Raw genomic sequence first — 20,756 nt, 5'->3', positions numbered from 1 at the left:
AGTTAACTTATGATATGGAGCAGTGATCCCCAGCCAGAGGCTCAGGGGCAACATGTTGCTCACCAACCCCTTGGATGTTGCTCTCAGTGCCCCCAAACCAGGTAGTTATTTTTGAATTCCTGACTTGGGGGCAAGTTTTGGTTGAATAAAAACAAGATTTCCTACCAAATAAAGCCCCCTGTAAGCTGATAGTGTGCATAGAGGCTGCCTAATAGCCAATCTTAGCCCTTATTTGGCACCTCCATGAACTTTTATGATGCTTGTGTTGCTTTCCATGTCTTTTTACATTTGACTGTGGCTCATGAGTAAGAAAGGTTGGAGACCGCTGATGTAGAGATAATCTGAGAATTTGCAATTTCTTTGCAAATTTCCTTTCAACGCTACATCTTTTTAGCTTCGTTTTATTATTACTTATCCCTCTCCTATTCATATTCCAGTCTCGTATAAACCACTGGTTGGTTTCAAAGGTAAACACTAGCAACCAGATAGCAGCTGAAATTCTTAACTGGAGAGCTGCTAAGCAAAAAGCTGAATGGGTGAAAAACCATAAATTAAAACCAACTGCAAATTGTCTCAATATCAATGTCTATATGATAAAAGTTAATTTAAAGGTGAACAACCCTTAAATATTTTTTGGCATTGTTCTTTTTAGAAAGTAGTGCAGAGAAAACTGGCTTTCCTCTGACTGAATGTAAGCCTAATTAGTACCTAAAGTTGCGGAAGACGGTTATCGCTTCTATAATAGTAACCAATGTAAAGTTCTTTATGCATCTAACAGCTGGCCATCCTGAGAACAATTACAGGTCATTGGGTGGGAACCCCCTTTATTCAGATGTAGCATAGTATAAGATTAGAGCAGTGATCCATCAGTGGATATCACTTTGCATTACTACACCATAGTCCAGCAAGAGTGGTAGGATGTTGCAAAGTAAATTTCTTCAGTATAATTTAATAAAAAGGGAGAAGAGAAGGGTTAAAAAGAACCGCACGCAGCATGCATGGTTAATTTTCAACTTCTATGTTTGTGACAAAGTCACATGATTTTAAAGATTTGGATTCTGTTTGGCCAGATGTGAATTTGGCTGAATCTGAATCCTGCTTGAAAAGGCCGAATCCCAAACAGGATCCTGGATAAGTTGTATCTCTAATATACTTAGAAGAAAGTGTATTGATGTGTTTGGACACAATATGACCAAATTCAGAGAAACTTATGGTCCCCATCTCATGTTATTCCAGGTGCAAAACTAGCATCCTTGAGGTCAATAGCTACATTTTGGTAAAGGGGTTGTTAACCTTTTAGTACGACATTGAGAGTAATATTCTGAGACAGTTTGCAATTGGTATTCATTTTTTATTTTTAGTTTTTTAATTTTACTTTTTGTTCCTAAACTCTACAGTTTGTAGTTTTAGCATTTTATCTGGTTACTGCATCACTTGTGTGCACTTAATCCACACTGCAACATTTTGGGCTGCATCCTGAAATAGAGGCAGCCCCCCCCCCACCCCTTTAGTTTTAGGGAAAGTGGGCCAGATTGCCAAAATGTTATTTAAAGGGGTTGTTCACTTTTGAGTGTTTAATTTGACGCGGAGACAAATATTCTATTGGTCTTTATTTTTTTTTTTTTGTGGTGGTTTCATTATTTAATTTTAACCTCGGGAGTTTGGAATTTCACCAGTTATGCTGTTGCTTGAGTTACAATTACCTTAGCGACTAGGAAAAAAACCTGAATAATATAAACCTGAAAAATAACAATACAATTGTAGCCTTACTGAGCAATAGTTTTTTTGGCTGTACGGGTCAGTGACCCCCATTTGAAAGTTGGAAAGAGCCAGAAGGTAAAAAATAAAGACCAATTGAAAGCTTGCTCTGCCAGCTGCTGAAACATGTTTTATGGCACTGACTCATGCACCACTTCTTGTTGCACAATAATACCTGCCCTGTCACATTTGTTGGAATTGTTGCATGTAAAACCCAGGCCAATACAGTGAATTTGGGTGCAGATGCTGGTGTGATTCTCAGCCTTTGTACACAGGTGCATTATGGCTGTGCTTTGGTGTTGGATTTAAAGCACTGAATCTGCTTGGTTCTTTGTTAGTATGAATTATTATGCAGCAAGAGGGTTGGGAGTAATGTGGCTGCAGCTCTAAGGGAAGTAACCCACCAAATCCCAGCATAAAGGTGACTATTCTGTTAGGAGAAGTTCTGCTTCTAAACTATCCCAATAAATCCCTCAATATAAATCATCTTCTGGTAGGTTTCTACAGAATAATCACCAGGACAAAAATGTATTTGAAAAAGTGGCTTATACTTTCAGCCAGGAGCAGGAAAAGGAAAGGCAGTTTTTTTTTCTAGCACAACAGTTCAGAAAACACCAAAGTCCTTCAGCAAACCATAAAAAAAACCAGAGTAGGTTGACAAACCACTGTTTAGTTTGTGTTTTAGCAGCAAGGGAACCTGCAGCTCCCTGTGACCTGTGCAGACCTCTCCCTGAGTCAAATTAAGCAGCTCTCCTGGTTAGGCCACTAAGTCTAATGAGGCTCAGCTAGCCAGCCTTGTAGCTCCTCACTCTGCTAAACACATATTATAGGATGTCATATTATTTTACGTGTACATTTTTATAAATGGGACCAAAACTTTCATAATAGGTAAAAAGATAAACTTGTTCATTCTTTATACAGGGTAGGACTGGAAAAAAAACGGGTGGGCCCCCCAGGACCAACTGTGTTCCTCCCCTGATGCGTTTAATTTACGCGTGCTTGGGAGAACGTTGGGCGGGGGCACATGCAGGGCCCCAGGGGCAGCAGCCCTGCATGCCCCAGTCCGACTCTGTTCTCATACCCTCCCACCAAGACACAGCTAGCTTTATAGCTCTTATTTAACATGGTTTCAAATATTTAGTAGCAATAAAATGCTTTGATTTTAGAAATTAGTTATTACCTGCTTTGCAAGTTTTCTGGCTCAGCTGTCTTGTCAACTAATATTTTATCACCATTGCATGAAACTGCTATAATTATTTGAAAACAGGCACGGCACAACTTTTTTAAAGTGTCAAAACACTTTTCCGGCTTGTTTTAGCTCTAAATTGCAATAAGTGCTAAGGCCTAAAAAAACCTCTCTCTCAGTCTATCCTGAGCAATATGGTTCCAGAAGGGTTAATCCAGAGTGACAGCAGGGAAGTGTCATTCAGGTGACCGTACTTTTGGAAGGAAGGCAGAAGTTGAGTAATAAAGCAACTGTTCTGGCAAACCCTGTCTTCCCACAGCAGAGAAAGTGACAACAGGAAATTCCTAGGGCCACCTATTTCATTGCGATTGGTCACAGCAACAGCCAGAGATCCTTTGATGAGAGGCCTTTCCCACACTTCAAAATAATCAGCCTATGGAGAGTTAAGAGACAATTATAAAAAAATTACTAGCAGGTAGTGTCTGTTTAGGAAGATGCTCAAATATCAGAAAATGTATCCTATAGGCAAGCACAATTTCATATAAATACATTATTATTAATATACATTTTTACATGGTAAGAGCATGTAGGAGCTGATATTGTGATATGATATAACCTCCTGCAAATGCTTTCCCACCAGCACACAAGGAACTTTGGGCTTCTTCAAAAAAAAGAAGCAATAAATATGTTTTTCCATTGGTTATTTATATTATTGCTGGTGGGAAAGCATCTGCAGGAGATTAGTCCCACAGTAGAGCAGATTTATCATGGGCGACTAATGTCAGCCTGTGCCATAGCCCTTATAACTCACCAGATGCAACCTTTCCACCTATCACCCTCAACAGGATTAACATGTTTAGCCTCTATATGCTCACCACCTACAGGAATTAGGTGTCAGAGCTGCCGCTACTATTATAGATACACATAATCATGAAATTACAATGATTCAGAGACATGACACATACAGATATAAAACCAGATTCTGACTTGGCTCGCCAAAAATTCACTCCCATGTGTCAGAGTCCCAAGTTACAGCATTTGTCCATCCATTCAATACCTTGAAAACTCTGTATCCTTGTGCTCCAAGAGGATCTTGGTTAATGGAGATCACATTTTTGTCCTGGAGAAGAGCTTTGGACTCAGCAGGAATATCTCTCAGGTCGTTGGACATCATGAGAGGGGCAGCCATGATGGACCAGAGTGCCATCTGTGTGACTTGCTGGTTCCAGCTCAAACCAAAATTGCCAATCACCAGCTAAAATAAGGTGAAAAAATACAGGAAATTTTAAATCAGGGAAAGTAAAGGATTATTATACAACTGTATACAAGACCTTATGTGATATATATACTGTATATATTAGTACTGCTTACCATGTCTGGATCATTCCATGACCCAGGACCAGCCACAGGGACAATTTCCTCCTGCACAGCAGAGCTCAAGTCCATCACAGCCTTTACACTCCCCCAGGAGTCTGTGATGTCACCGAAATTCCTCCAAGAATTGCAGTATTCAGCAACTTCAGAGTAATTGATCTGTATTAAAGATATAAAAGTGTGAACAAAGCAAACATGACAAGGCAATATGAAACCACAAAAATCAAAATTGGTTCAGCTCACCCATATATATGAGAGCATGGAGCTGGGAACTACAAATCCAAGACATGGACAACAAATGGCCCAAAATATAGCCAGAAATCTCATTAGAGTTCTTCTAACTGTTAGCATCAAATAAACAGCTTACAAAGTGCTGCACAGCCAGTACATTACTCCATTACAAAACAATGCAGTCATGCCTTTTACACTGTGTCGGACTGGGACCCCAGGGGCCCACCAGAAGACTATAGGCCCACTCTCCAAAATATTTTTCTCCTTTCCTCACCCAACCTCTTTATTCTCCTAGTCTCTTTTATTTACATGCTAGCATCTATTCTTCCATCTATTTCTCCTCTTTGTTCCCATTCAGAAATAGTGAATTACCATGAAACAGGTCAAATGGTCCGGAGGCTTCAACATAGCTGGAGGTGATGTACCATTATTAAAATGTTGGGGACAAGGTATTCCTAAAAGTCTCCAGAACAGCTTGATTGTGGTTTTCATAGAGTGAACTAAGTCAGGGCCAGGACTAGGGGTAGGCAGAAGAGGCCTGTGCCTAGTGCACAACAATGGACCAAGTCAGCGGTTCTCAACCTGTGGGTCGGGAACCCTTTGGGGGTAGAATGACCCTTTCACAGGGGTCGCCTAAAACCATCGGAAAACACATATTTCCGATGGTTTTAGGAATAATTTTATGGTTGGGGGTCACCACAACATGAGGAACTGTATTAAAGGGTTTGAGAACCACTGGACTAAGTTATCAATTGAAGACATATTTATCACATATTCTGGCTTCACCCAGAATGGATGATATGCCTCAAATTGGCTTATCCCAACTTTTTCAATGGATCAGAGAATAAAGTATATACAGTAGCGCTGCATGCCTGGCTGGCTGAAAGACAACCCAAATAAACATAGTAAGATACAGTCTATTTGGGATATTTGAACTGAAGAAGCTGCTCGGATGAGTAGTGAAACGTCTTCAATGATTACTTAACAAGTCCAGTTGCTTTAAATTTATTTATACTAGATATACCATGACCTGGATGAATGAAAATCTTCATAGACACTGCTTTCAATAGCAATTACATTTACAAATAACCTTAAAGCACTAAAAATGTTTAATAAAATCATATTGGAAAGTTGTTTATAAAAAAAAAATATTTTTTGGGTTGACATGTCCTTTAAACTCATTCTACCGTGTAGTACAGAAGAAGAAAAGCAATGATCTGTTAACTTATTTTACTCATGCCAAAATATCCTAAGCTTACAATCAGATCAAATCTGTCTCTCACCTTCTTTATACCCCGTTCGTATAAAGGCCATTCACAGGAAAGCACAATCTTTCTCCCAGTGCGATTCAGTGCCATAGACATTTGGCGATATCCTGCAGACAAAAAAAATGGGGCAAACTCTAATAGCACTTTAAGAACAAGCTGGCTCACTGTTTGCAAGTGAAGGAAACATGAGCTTTCATCCATATTCATATAAGTAGCAGAGAGAAAGACTTTTTTGCTTGCAGACAAGAAGAATAGCCGCTATATTGTGGTAGCATATAAGAATTCGGGCCTAGTACATGGAATGTAGTAACACATATGTCTTTTTAGAGAAGATAAGACAAGACTTGTATAGTTAATACATTTTTTAGTAGGGAGCAAGGGTAACAAAGAACAAGGGTTAAGACACACGGAGCTACTAGTGGCAGCTACTTGTCACATCTACAGAAATAGACAATGCTGATCATTTACTGATAATTGTCTTAGCAGAGGCAATTCTCAGTATTGTCTATGGCAGGGTATTTTCTGGTGTTTAGTAGCCGTGACAAGTAGCTGCTACTAAGTAGCTCTGTGTGTCCACCCCAAGACTAAAACATGGTTGCAAGGTTAGAGTACATGGAATCAATAGAGAACAGAGGAAGAGCAAGGTAAAGGTGATATTGAGATAAAGGTCATTTGAAGATATAGATGTTTGCTATCTTTGCCATTCTTTGCAGTTAGTTGCTCATGGGACCAAAACCATAGCTTTTCAAAAAGATCACTGATTAGGGCTTGGCCAGATATCAAACAGCAAATCCTGTAGGGCATAGATTGTATTAGGTGGTGGGGTGGATACAGTCCACTCCTAATAGGTCTGCACAGGCCTGATACATGATATGGTCATTGGTTTGAGTACCAAACAACTGGAGTGATCTGAATTGGACTGCAACTTGGGGAAAGAGTTCCCAGTTTGATGAACTTGCCATATGAGTAGATCTATCCATAACTTTAGAACAAGTACACAGAACAAACAAAACATACTATTTGTAGAGAGCAGAAAAGTCAGAGCAATGACAAGGAAACAGGCACACCCAAGCTTACAAACTGCATTTGTATTTACCATTTGCAGCGAAGAAGAAAGCCAGACCAGCAGGAAGAAGACAAGCATATCTAAGCTTAGAAAGTGAGTTAGCATTTACCTGCAGAAAGCAGACACATAAGTCTAGTTATTTCAATAATAAATAGTTAACTGATAATAAACCTGGTTAAATGGATAGACCCAAAGTAGCTGTTTATCTGCATTGTTCTTTGCTAAGTATATTTTTCCACAAAAATGAGTGTAATTAATACTGCACTACCAAAATACTGTGTAAGTTGTGTGGAAAAGCAGGATTACGTTATACTACAAGGGCTAAATAGAATGGCTAAAATATAACTAAAATACTTGCAGATGATTGTCTTCTAGAAGGCTAAAAAGAAGTTTTATTATTTCCTCTAGGTCACATGGGATTTTGGTTTTTAGTCCATATAATTTACCCTATGGAAAAGTGCAGCTAGTTAAAATAATTTTATTCAAATTATCTGTAAGGGAACTATTGCACAGAGGCATACACCAAAAAGAGCAAAAGCAGGCAGCTGTCACGTAAACAGCTGGCCCTTGTGGGACCTGAAGTGTTGGGCTTTTACATAGATGTTTACCAGCGTGCCAGCCAAAGTTCTCCCTAAGTTGTGGGCTTGTACACAATTTGGATGCCAATGCATAAAATACATTTTGGAGTGTACAAAAAATTTACTGTGAAAACACCTATACTTATTCTTAAGGTTCCCATACACGGGCCAATTATAGCTGCCGATATCGGTCCCTTGGACCGATTCGGCAGCTAATCGGCCCATGTATGGGCAGAACCGAGCGGCCTGGCCAACTGATATCTGGCCTGAAATTGGCCAGATCTCGATCGGCCAGGTTAGAAAATCCAGTCGGATCGGGGACCGCATCGGCTCGTTGATGCGGTCCCCGAACCGACTGCCCCATGGCCGCAAATGTAATCCGATCCTTTGGCCCCAGGGCCAAACGATCGGATTATTTTTTTTTTAAGATACTTGCTACCCGATATCGCCCACTTGTAGGTGGGGATATCGGGTGAAGATCCGCTCGCTTGGCGACATCGCCAAGCGAGCGGATCTTATAGTGTATGGGCACCTTAACTCTCCCACTTCTCTCTACACATGAAAGATAATTTTGTTAGGCACAAAGCAAAGAAGAAACCAAAAAAGGAACACTGCCTTAAAAGTTAACACAACGTCTGACAATCCATAACTACTAATCAGCAGGCATTATTTACCAGTCACCTGCTTGAGAGATATGACACTCAGAGCTACTTGTAGAGACTACAAAACACCAGAAAATCCCCTGCCATACACAATACTGAGAACTGTCTCTGCTAAAACACACAGAGACAGTTATCAGTATTCTCTATTTTGCAGCTGTGACAAGTAGCTCCATGTATCAGTGCCCTGGAAGCAATTATCTGATTAGTTGTTATGGGTTGTGCAAACGCTATACCATTTTTTCTGATTGTTCTTATAAAATACTCTACCCCATTAAAGGGAAAATATGGCTTTAGTTACTAAGGTCAGTAACCTTGGCAACCTTGTCTCAGGGACCTGAGAGGATCTATAGGGAGCTCCAATAAAGGGACCATTTTCAAAGATAGTATTAATTTTTATACCATAGTGAAACCAGCACCATGTATTATTCATAATTGACTACAAGATTAGAGATTTTTTCTTTTTTTCTATATGTCTCCTTTAAGTCGCTGACTAACAGGTCAGTAAAGGAGGAGCTTGAGTTCTAGCTATTATATTAGACATCCATTCACTCTAGTCTTGATAGATAAATAGATAAAACATTTTTCATTTTGCACAGCCTATTAATCTAGTTTTATTTTTACACTGAACTGTTCCTTTAATATTTCGGTACAGTATTTTTACTCACCATCCTCCAGTTTGTCCAGTGTCCCATAGTAGCAACCATCAAATTTTAGCAGATCCACCCCCCATTCAGCAAAGGTCTGTGCATCTATGTCATAATAACCCTGGCTTCCTGGAAACCCTTCACATGTTTTACTTCCCACATCTTCGTAAATTCCCAGAAGTAATCCACGAGAATGAACCTAGGAACAAAATAATCACAAATATTTTATATGTGCATTCAGTTTTTAATTGTTTTAAAGAAACACATGCTAAACACATTATTTCTATACATTATAAAATATCCTAGCAATTCAGATTTTAATGGGTAAATGCAAATGAACGTGTTCTTTATTTTGTCTTTATTTTGTTAGTTTTAAATCATTTACCTTTTTTGTTCTGTATATATCCAGCTGGCATTTAAACTACAATCGGTTTGCTAGGGTCAAAAGCTGGAGACTGATTATTAAGGGAAATAAAGATTAACTACCATTTACATTCTGTCTAAAAGTTGAAGTTAAATGTTCAACAAAAGTTAATATTTAGGTGAAGTTGTCTTCTAAACCCTGTGCACATGAACTTGAACTGAATATGTCTACTTCTTTCTTCAGTTATTCTGAATGACTAAAGATGGCCTAACAGGTACACAAAGTCATTAGGCTTAAGCTTTTGTAAAATATTTTTTTTTATATTTCATGTATGTGTCCAATGAAAGATTGGAACATGATCTTATCATGGATTTTATCCATTGATTCAGGCAGGTTTGAAATTTTTGTTTGGTATGACTCACAATAATATCTATTTGTGTACAGTCAGTCTGACAATAACAATAGAGCAAGAGTGGCAAAGGATAATGTTCCTAACTGGTTCCCAGCTGGTGTCGTTATACCAATCTTTCCTGTAAACAATCATGTTTTAAAAATAGCTGTTTTCATGTTAACTATATGACATTATCTCTGTGTATAGCGGGGTCCCCAACCTTTCTTACTCGTGAGCCACGGTCAAATGTAAAAAGACTTGGAGAGCAACACAAGCATCATAAAGTTCATGGAGGAGCCAAATAAGGGCTAAGATTGGCTATTAGGGAGCCTCTATGCACACTATCAGTTTAAAGGAGGCTTTATTTGGTAGTAAATCTTGTTTTTATTCAACCAAATCTTGCCAACAAGTCAGAAATTCAAAAATAACTACCTGGTATGAGGGCACTGAGAGCAACATCCAAGGGATTGGTGAGCAACATGTTGCTCACGAGCCACTGGTTGGGGACTACTGGTGTATATTGTCACCTTTAAAGGACAAGCAAAATTATGTTCACTGCAGAGTAACAATGTGTTAGGCATTAGGCACCCCAGTCAATATAAATACTAACCCTGGGCCCTCACCTGTTCAAAAGTGCACAAGCCTGGGATACTATTCCATGAGCACTGAGCCACCATCTAAGCTGATTATGTCCCATGTCCTGGACAAAGTAGTCAAAGTAGAGTACTAGCACTCTAAAGTTGTGATTATTACTCTAATGAGCATGCAAGCTATCTAGGGCATCGGGAAAGTATGGTGGCATGCTGCTCAAGAAATAGTACCCTGGGGCTTCTGCACTGTTCAGTGGACGTGAGCTCTGGCTAGGGGTCTAAGGTTAGGAGTTATATTTACTGGGGGGTAGAGGCTAACACATTGGAACCACCCAGTGAATATCACATTCATCCTAAAAAAGAATAAAGTAAGAAAATAGCATGGGATAAACACCATTGCCATATGCCATTACTGACAATAAAGTAGTTAATATTAACCAAGTTAACTGGTCCCACAAGCCCATGTAGACTTTTTAGCAACTTCTCGAGAGTTCTTCCTGGAGCAGGAATGCTGGCTAGAAAACTTTTAGAGTCTCATCAAAGGTAGTAGATTGTGATTACCAATAGCTAAGTTACTTACATAGTCAGCTAGCTTCTTAATACCCCCTGGGAATCGCACAGGGTCAGCTTGAAGCCTGTTTTTTTCATCTCTTTCTGGAGCCAACCAGCAATCATCAATACACAAGTATTGATATCCTGCATCCAGCCAGCCTTCAGACACCATCTTGTCAGCCATGTCCATGAACAGCTGTTCACTGGAAGGAGATAGTTGAGTAAACTGTTATTGTGTTTGTGTCGATTTGAAGAGAAACAAAGTCACTCAAGCCAGAAGTGATAAAGGTATAGGACACTTTATCTGGGAACCCGGAACCCCACACCAACAAACCTCCAATTTACTGAAACCAAAGTCAGTAAAGGATCAGCACTTTACATGGTCATCCAATATGATGTGTGATTTCCCCTCTGTTCAGACTCTAAAATTTGTTTGAAGACAAGCTACGAGGAAGTGCACAAAAACAAATTGTAGTACATTATGCTTGTGAAGGTTGGGAAAGCCTTGAAAGCCTTTTATGTGAATTATCTGTAAAGCAAAGAGGCATATACCTATAACCAAATTCTGTAGCCAAAGCTGGGCATTATTTAGCCAATGCCATAATCAAGCTGATGCAGGCAGTGGTCATGTAAATAAATGGACCCTGTGGGACCTGAAGTACTGGGCCTTTACACCTTTGCCAATGTTCCCCCTAAATTGTGGACTCATGTTCCATGAAATTTCATGAAGTTCACACAGTCCCTGTGGGCACAGGCTGCCATCATTGAAGTGAAGCTTTTAAGGGGCATTATGGTTCTATTATTCACACACTTGCTCTTGAGGAAGTGTGGCGAGCACCATGTGAAACATGTTGAAATACTTGTTAATCTGGATGTTTGTAAGTAGCCTGTATGTTGATTAATATTTTTTTAATACATTTATTGCACTACATTGGATTTTCTCTCTCATATGACCGACATGGGATGTGATGTCTGATGGGAAGTGTAGACGTTTCTCTTTCCATATTAGAAGCAACTGTTGAGGCTTGATTCCATTTTAGTCTGGTAAGTAGACTGACTCACTGTTTGACAGGTGGAGGAGATTTCTCATTAGCTTGTATGGGGCACTAATGTTAATTGTGTTGTCACTTTAAATTATTGTTTGTCTTTTACTGACATATAAATACTTTCAAGGGTGTGATTACACACAAGCATACTGCACTAGATTATATTTTTTGTGTGCTTTCTTGACGCTTGTCTACAACTAGTTTTGTTTTGGAGCCAAATTACTGAAGCATCCATGGAAGCAAATATTTCAAATCTAACATGATTTCCTTATTCTCTGTATTAATAAAACAGTAGTTGTACTCGAGTTAACTAATCTGCATAAATTAATACTGCTGGAAAAACAATCCTATTGGGTTTAATGTGTAAATCAAATTGTGCAGTTATTATTCTTCTTCTAAAAAAAAAAAGGGGGCCATATATACAGGAGTGAGTCAATCACTAAAGCTGGCCATACACGTGGCAATCTGACGATGTTTCGTGCGACCATCGGTCGCACGAAACATCGTCAGATCCGCCACACACCATTCAGGGCTGAATCGGCAGGTAAGGAGGTAGAAACAATAGGATTTCTACCTCCTTCTGCCGATTCAGCACTGAAGGGAGATTTTGGTCAGGCGCCTTCTATGGCGCCCGATCAAAATTTTCAAACTGGTCCGATCGGTGAGTCGACTCGCTGACATACCATACACGCACCGAATATCGTACGAAACGAGGTTTCCTACTATATTATCGGTGCGTGTATGGCCAGCTTTAGAGATATAGGCAATTAGGATTTAGGCCTTCATATCATATCATATGCACAAAAGCACTAGGTATACTGTGCATGAACAGATCCCTGAGATTAAGGTACCCCCTCACCCCTCCACTGCCAGATTTAAACAGGAAGAATCCAGCTGCCATGGGGGAGATTTTAACCTTACATACAGGTATGTGAGGGCTGCTCCCTAACGCTGTCACCCTAGGCGTGACCCTTCAGATGCCTATATAGTTAATAGAGCACTGTCTGTACCATGAAGAAGCCAGTCTCCATGCACCTGCAATGGATAAGCAACACAACCCATGGAGTTAAGGAAAACCCCATTAATCAAACAGCATAGAATTTAACTTACCCTCACAGTGTATGTCTCTCTCTGTGTTGCAGCTAACAATCTAATGGTTCTCACCTTATACAGTTCTTGGGGTTCCTCTCACAATTGGTCTCACACAGAAACCTCTCCCAGTGGAGCCATCCCATAGGAGGTGTGAGTGCTAGCCCATTCTGCAAGCTTTGGGCCCCTTGGGGCCACAGCACAGTTCCCAGAAGTACTGACAGCCAAGCATAATCCATGGCGCAAAAGCCCCTAGTTGGATAGCGTTTGTCCTTAGTAATGTATAACAGGATTCAGCCAATCACAGAGCACCGACAATGAGCCCTCAGCAGCGAGTAAGAAATAATGCCGGTAATTATGGACACTTCAGTGTAGCAGAGTTTTGCCCTTCGCACCGCAGCCGGCTCAGCGCTATTACAGCTCTACAAGCTCAGCTCCTAGTGATAGAATATGTGAGAGGTGCGGGGGCGGGGCCGGCTGAGCAGCACAAACCAGGAACTCACGGCGCCGGACAGGCTTGTCACATTGGCCTACAGTGCAATCATTACAAGGAAGCGGTGACCCAAGATGGGTGGGGATTTGTGGGAAGAATAAGAGCAGGGCGGCTATAATCTGTGTAAATATCCTCACAGAGAGCAGCTTTATGCATTTACAGGAGTTAGGCGATAATGGTGTGCTGGTCACATGACCAATACAAAGAGCAGGGAGGGGATAGGATCAGAGCAGGGGGTAAGTACAGTACCCAGTGTGCAGGACTTGTGGGAGACTAAAGTCATAGCTGCAGTAAAACCTCTGGAAGCCCTCTGTGCTATGTGCAGGACTTCAGGGACCCCAGTGGTATAGGGGAGCATGCACTACCATATCTGCAGGGGGAGCTTAGAGTGATAAGTACAGAGTTGCAGATATAAAAGCAAATCAATATATCTAGGCCTTGTAGAAAGGGTCAGTGTTGGTCTGGGGTGCCAGGGGACCACTGGGGCTTCCGCCTGAGGGTCCTCAACCCCAGTCCTTGCCACATACTACACCCCCTCCCTCACTTCCAGAGGGGGGGAGCGCAGACTTACAGGTGGGTGGAGCAGGGGCAGCAACTGGGGAGCAGGCTGAGCTGGTGGGGTCTGCAGCGCCCACTGGGTTTTTTCCCGGTCTCCTGTCGGCCCAGTCCAACCCTGAAAAGGGTGCAGCAGTAATAGAAGTGCTACTGGAGGATATGTAGAAAGACACTGTTCTGTAGTCAGTGTGGCTGCCCTTACTGTCCCTTCCAAAACAGAGGAGCGTTAAAGGTGATGTAAAGTCAAAATCTAACATCAGTGTTTATATTAGGGATGCACCAAATCCATTATTTTTGGGTTCAGCCGAACCCCGAATCCTTCATGAAAGATTTGTCTGAATACCGAATCTGAATTTGCATAAGTAAAGTAGGCAAAGGAAGCGTTAAATATAAGTGCACTTAAAACATATTTTATTTTCGTGTTCACGTGACCAAAAGTCACGTGATTTTAAGGGTTCAAAGGGACGGCAAAGCCGTTAAAACAGGGTTAAAACACAGCTAACAGGAGCTCTGTACTCCTCAGTGTGTGCAGCCGGATTTCACTCTCTGTTTCACTTCCTTATCTTTGCCTGATGTGCACTTATTAGCAAATGACCAATGATGCTGCAGTAAACAAAGTCCTGTGCTTTTTTTTTCGAGTCTGCTATAGGACAATCCCTGCTTTCGTTTTTTTTTTAAGTTACAGAGTCCCTTGCTTTTTTCACATCAGGACGGCCAAGTCCTGGCTGTGTAGGTAGCTGTAGCAAAGCTCCTCGGGGAATAGAATAAGAAGCAAAATAGTAATTAAAAACCGGTTGAGAGTTTTTAATAAGTTTATATTGCAGATTTATTTCATTTGGTCTAAATCAGCGGTCCTCAGCCTGTGGGTCGGGAACCCTTTGGGGGTCGAACGACCCTTTCACAGCGGTTGCCTAAAACCATCGGAAAACACATATTTCCAATAGTCTTAGGAATAATTTTATGGTTGGGGGTCACCACAACATGAGGAACTGTATTAAAGGGTCATGGCATTAGGAAGGTTGAGAACCACTGGTCTAAATAATACACACAAGGATTATGATTTATGACTTTACATGCTTTTTTAAAGATGAGGAAAGGTTAAAACTAAGTAAGCTTTATCAGAAAGGGCTATGTAAATAAAGCCATAACACTCACACTCTTTCTTTTGATTGAATCCTCTATCAAAAGAAACACAGGATTTCTTTTCTTCTTTTGTGTACACATGTTCTTCGGTATTAGACTTCCTTCTCTCAGAAAAATCATTCAGGATACAGCATGAGTCTGCACAGCTTGCTCATCCCCCCCTTCTCCACTTCCCCCCATCTCTCATCTCTCCCCCTCTCAACTGTGTGTAATTTGAGATACCAGCAGCCAGAGCTGCAACACAGAAGTTGTTGAGACTAAGCTAAATGGCAGCTGCTATCATAAACAAACAGAGGGAGCTTAAACAAACACCAAAACGCCTTTCCTTCTTTAAAGTTCCTCAATCCACATTTTGACCCTAAAGGTTAAAAGCATTATTTCTTTATTTTTGGAACCTACCAACTTGTAAATCGTTGGGTTAGAACAAGACTGTTGAGCTCCCACCTCAAAACAACTTCTACTGCCTATAGCAAAAAAGGGAAAGTTGTGCTCAACCACTAAATTTTAAACCATTAGGCAGGGGAGCAAAGAGGTTTTGACCACAAAGTACATATAGACAACAAGAGATCCTCTGCACTCATTCATTATCAATATATACAGGACATTAAGACAGTCTGTGCATTAAGCTATCAAGAAATTACCTCCTCTTTAAGCAAAACAGGGATTGTTTGTCCATATATTGCAATATACTTCAAGCTGGCCAACTATGTCAAAATCATCCCCAGTCTGGCCAATCCTACTCTCACTTTTATCTGATTCATTATGAATTCTACTGTTTCAATATACATTTAACAAAGGGACTGAGCTTTTAATCTTGAAAGTAAGTAAGCTGGAGTGGTATCGCTCAAACTTGCAGCTCAGCAGTAAAGTGTGACTGAAGTTTATCAGAGAACAGGTCACATAGCTGTGGTACCCTGGGAAATGAAGAATATGGCTAGCTCCATGTGAAATTTCAAACTTAAATATAAAAAAAATCTGTTTTTGAAAAATGGATTTCAGTGCTTGATTCTGCCGGAGAAGCTCTACTGTATTAACTGATGCATTTTTAAAAAACATGTTTTCCCATGAAAGTATAAATTTAATATAACTGTGCAGGGTCGGACTGGGCCGCCGGGACACCAGGAAAGTACCCAGAGGCCCGACCCTGTTGACGCTTCCCTTGCCGCCGATGTCCTCCCCTGATGCGTTGACAAATGCACATTCAGGGGAGGACATCCGGCGGGGGGTAGGGGTGCACGGCGGGGGCCCCTGCTGGGGACACATACCTTGGGGGAGCCCCGGTGGGCCCTGCAACCCCCAGTCCAACCCTGTAACTGTGTTTCTATTACTCAGTGTAATTAGTTCTCCTTTTTTCTAAAGGTTTTATCATTGGAGAAGTACGATGCTGGAGTAGACTGGTGGTCATTTGGTGTCATCATGTACGAAATCGCCACTGGCAGGCAGCCATTTGCCACATCACTTGTTCCTCTGAAGCTTGATTTCCCAAGTCACATGAACCAGGAAATGCTCGGCCTTCTGACATAGTTCGGTAGGAACAATTACACACTGAAAAATTCACTGCTTACTAATCTTGCAGTACTTCTGTCACATTTCAAATTTGGGGTCAGTTACATAGTTAAGTTGGGTTAAAAAAAAGACCAAAGTCCATCAAGTTCAACCCTCCAAGCAAACCCCAGCACACCCACATAGACCCATACTGACCTATCTATACACTCACATACATAAACTAAATATACCAACATCAATACTAACTGTAGATTTTTGTATCACAATAGCCTTGGATACTATGCTTGTTCAAGAACTCATCCAAGCCCCTCTAAAAGGCATTAACAGAATCTGCCATCACTCGGAAGGGCATTCCCCAACCTCACTGCCCTCACTGTGAAAACCCCACTACGCTGCTTACTCATGAGCCACAGTCAAACGTAAAAAGACTTGGAGAGCAACACAAGCATCATAAAAGTTAATGTCAAATGCCAAATAAGGGCTAAGATTGGTGCCAAATAAGGGCTAAGATTGGCTATTAGGGGCCTCTATGCACACTATCAGCTTACAGGGGGCTTTATTTGGTAGTAAATCTTGTTTTTATTCAACCAAAACTTGTCACCAAGTCAGGAATACAAAAATAACTACCTGGTTTGGGGGAACTGGTGGCCACTACAATTTCTTGGTGGGATGAATCCAATCACAGTCCTTGAGTTGGACAGCCCTTTATTGTTGGATAGTGGCTGACATAAGATCTATTCAGATAAATGTTCATGCATTTTCTTTAGCTTCTGGAGATGGACAAGAACAAACATTTAGGAGTAAATGGTAACATCAGGGAACACACATTCTATGCTGGGATCAACTGGAGAAAGCTAAAAAATACAAAGCAACGAACACCTTCTGGCCCGAAATTGTAAGTACATGGCTGCACCAAGTTTTTGGTTCTGGAGGCTAATTGGCTGTTTTCTTTATATGAGCTTTTCATGTGTGTTTTTTTTTTCATTCACCTCAGGCTATTTGAAAATGCATAAATACTTGAAACATTATAAACATTTTCAGAGGTATAGCTTGGAAAAAATATTCTACTTTATAAATAACAAACTAATACTGGCACTCATATACAGTGGAGGAAATAATTATTTGACCCCTCACTGATTTTGTAAGTTTGTCCAATGACAAAGAAATTAAAAGTCTCAGAACAGTATCATTTCAATGGTAGGTTTATTTTAACAGTGGCAGATAGCACATCAAAAGGAAAATCGAAAAAATAACTTTAAATAAAAGATAGCAACTGATTTGCATTTCATTGAGTGAAATAAGTTTTTGAACCCCTACCAACCATTAAGAGTTCTGGCTCCCACAGAGTGGTTAGACACTTCTACTCAATTAGTCAACCTCATTAAGGACACCTGTCTTAACTAGTCACCTGTATAAAAGACACCTGTCCACAGAATCAATCAATCAAGCAGACTCCAAACTCTCCAACATGGGAAAGACCAAAGAGCTGTCCAAGGATGTCAGAGACAAAATTGTAGACCTGCACAAGGCTGGAATGGGCTACAAAACCATTAGCAAGAAGCTGGGAGAGAAGGTGACAACTGTTGGTGCGATTGTTCGAAAATGGAAGGAGCACAAAATGACCATCAATCGACCTCGCTCTGGGGCTCCACGCAAGATCTCACCTCGTGGGGTGTCAAAGATTCTGAGAAAGGTGAAAAAGCATCCTAGAACTACACGGGAGGAATTAGTTAATGACCTCAAATTAGCAGGGACCACAGTCACCAAGAAAACCATTGGAAACACATTACACCGCAATGGATTAAAATCCTGCAGGGCTCGCAAGGTCCCCCTGCTCAAGAAGGCACATGTGCAGGCCCGTCTGAAGTTTGTCAATGAACACCTGAATGATTCTGTGAGTGACTGGGAGAAGGTGCTGTGGTCTGATGAGACCAAAATAGAGCTCTTTGGCATTAACTCAACTCGCTGTGTTTGGAGGAAGAAAAATGCTGCCTATGACCCCCAAAACACTGTCCCCACCGTCAAGCATGGGGGTGGAAACATTTTGCTTTGGGGGTGTTTTTCTGCTAAGGGCACAGGACAACTTATTCGCATTAACGGGAAAATGGACGGAGCCATGTATCGTGAAATCCTGAACAACAACCTCCTTCCCTCTGCCAGGAAACTGAAAATGGGTCGTGGATGGGTGTTCCAGCACGACAATGACCCAAAACATACAGCAAAGGCAACAAAGGAGTGGCTCAAGAAGAAGCACATCAAGGTCATGGAGTGGCCTAGTCAGTCTCCGGACCTTAATCCAATAGAAAACCTATGGAGGGAGCTCAAGCTCAGAGTTGCACAGAGACAGCCTCTGCAAAGAGGAGTGGACCAACATTCCTCCTAAAATGTGCGCAAACTTGGTCATCAATTACAAGAAACGTTTGACCTCTGTGCTTGCAAACAAGGGTTTTTCCACTAAGTATTAAGTCTTTTTTTGTTAGAGGGTTCAAAAACTTATTTCACTCAATGAAATGCAAATCAGTTGCTATCTTTTATTTAAAGTTATTTTTTCGATTTTCCTTTTGATGTGCTATCTGCCACTGTTAAAATAAACCTACCATTGAAATGATACTGTTCTGAGACTTTTCATTTCTTTGTCATTGGACAAACTTACAAAATCAGTGAAGGGTCAAATAATTATTTCCTCCACTGTATAAGCCATGGGCAAATGTGCACCTGGGCAGTAACCCTTAGCAACCATTAAGTGATTAGATTTTTTTCAGCCGACTGCAGGCAGAACAATGTACTCAATCTTTTGATTGGTTGCCATGGGTTATGTGCAAATTTGCCCAGTCTTTATAAATGATCCTCTATGTGTATTTGTAAGGTGGTAGGCTCTGGCCTTATTTGACCAGATGACCCCTGTAGTAGGCTAACATACAATCTGCTGGCCATCTACAAAGATTCTCTTCTGTGGTGTCAATAGGCAGGTTAAGAAATGGCAGCTGAGAGAGTTGATAAAGTAATCATGGCCCCACTCCAAAATGAATGCCCTGTTGCCCTATAGCAAGGAACATACAGCGCAGAATCTATTTCAGGTACATTTCAGGTACAAATAAATGTGCCCATATTTTAGAATATATCTCATGCAACAAAGTGTTTTTCTTTCTTTTGTAGCCACCAGCAGGTAAGTTAAGAGAAATTCAACCAGGATTCGGCGCTGAGACCCCCAAGAAAGATAAGGTGGAAGACCTGTCCTACAGTATGTGGATTCCAACTGGAAGGAGTAAAGCATTGTCTGTGCTTATGTGGAAGAACATGAAACTGCCTGTACAGCAAGTGATCATGGCAACATACCATCCATGGGTATGTCCATCTATCAATGTCAGATCTGCTATCTACAACTGTCTGCTGCAAGTGTTTGCCTCTAGAACCAACCACAACAGCACCTTGACTGAAAGGAGTAGACAAATATTATGGAAGGCTATACCACCTCAAGAAAAGCAGAGCTGCAAGCTGGATTTTACCATTCGATTTTTGACAAGCTCCCAATGGATCTTTGGATAAGGAAAAACGTCAATGTGTGTGTTATTGTAGATATCCCAATAGGGAACTTTTGTTTCTTACACCTCCCAGTCTAAACTAAGGAAGAAGGGTCCAATAACGGCTTATATCAGCCAGTGCCTAGCAAGCTAGGAAACTATTGCTCAAGTGAGCTGTTTGCTGCAATAGGTGTGTAAATGGACATTTTCCTTGATGTGGCGTTACTGCTCACATGTATATAAAAACATAACATTCTGTTACCCTGCCCTGGTAAAAATTGCATTTTTCCTCCAGAAGCAACCCTATAGTTCATATAAATAAGGTGCTCTGTGGCCTTGGGGGCAGCCATTCAAGTCAAATATAGTTTATTTAAAGTTGATAAATAGATAGAACAAAGTTCTTATGTGTCAGGCGATCCGCACTGCTCGCGCTAAGCCGCCAGTTCAGCGCATGCGCGATTATTCGCGTGCACCCGTGCGTATCTGCGAGCGCGCATTGACGCGGTCACGTCGGCGTGCGCACGCTTCGGCGCATTTCCGCGCGAAAACAGGCGCATGCGCATCGCGTTTAAAAAGACGCCGCGGCCTTCAGTCCAGTGCGAGGTGATCGTCTTTACTGATTGACACTAAGCGGTTCCTGTTCCTGATTTCTGGTTTGACCCCTGCGTTTGCTCCCGACTTCGTCTTCCTTCTGCATTTTGATTGAACTCCCGGTTGTGACTTCGACTTTGGACCTCGA

The 20,756-nt window shown here is 41.1% G+C and overlaps 1 protein-coding gene and 1 long non-coding RNA gene across 2 annotated transcripts; one reads left to right on the top strand and one right to left on the bottom strand.

The window, feature by feature from the left end:
• Positions 1-2,287: 2,287 nt before the first annotated feature.
• gla (galactosidase alpha) lies at positions 2,288-13,202 on the bottom strand. The gene is made up of 7 exons (NM_001127134.1): positions 12,875-13,202; positions 10,693-10,867; positions 8,789-8,966; positions 5,833-5,924; positions 4,316-4,477; positions 4,002-4,199; positions 2,288-3,377 (listed from the first exon to the last, which is right to left on the bottom strand). The coding sequence occupies exons 1-7, from the start codon at positions 13,036-13,038 to the stop codon at positions 3,120-3,122; spliced, it is 1,227 nt and encodes a 408-aa protein (NP_001120606.1). The 5' UTR covers positions 13,039-13,202; the 3' UTR covers positions 2,288-3,119.
• Positions 13,203-16,341: 3,139 nt separating this feature from the next.
• On the top strand, positions 16,342-20,301 carry LOC116406551. The gene is made up of 3 exons (XR_004219558.1): positions 16,342-16,518; positions 17,264-17,391; positions 19,653-20,301. It is a non-coding gene; the product is annotated as an uncharacterized LOC116406551 (long non-coding RNA).
• Positions 20,302-20,756: the final 455 nt, after the last annotated feature.

The sequence above is a fragment of the Xenopus tropicalis genome, chromosome 8 (genome assembly GCF_000004195.4).
Source record: "Xenopus tropicalis strain Nigerian chromosome 8, UCB_Xtro_10.0, whole genome shotgun sequence".
NCBI lineage: Eukaryota > Metazoa > Chordata > Amphibia > Anura > Pipidae > Xenopus > Xenopus tropicalis.
This window is presented reverse-complemented; position numbering and strand designations above follow the sequence as displayed.

Excerpts from the sequence above, each read along its gene's own strand:
- gla (NM_001127134.1), bottom strand. The coding sequence starts at position 13,038 with ATGGATTATGCTTGGCTGTCAGTACTTCTGGGAACTGTGCTGTGGCCC. Across the intron at positions 8,967-10,692 it reads TTAAGAAGCTAGCTGACTAT|GTTCATTCTCGTGGATTACT; the intron begins GTAAGTAACTTA and ends TTTTGTTCCTAG. Across the intron at positions 3,378-4,001 it reads AAGGATACAGAGTTTTCAAG|GCTGATTATTTTGAAGTGTG; the intron begins GTATTGAATGGA and ends AACTCTCCATAG.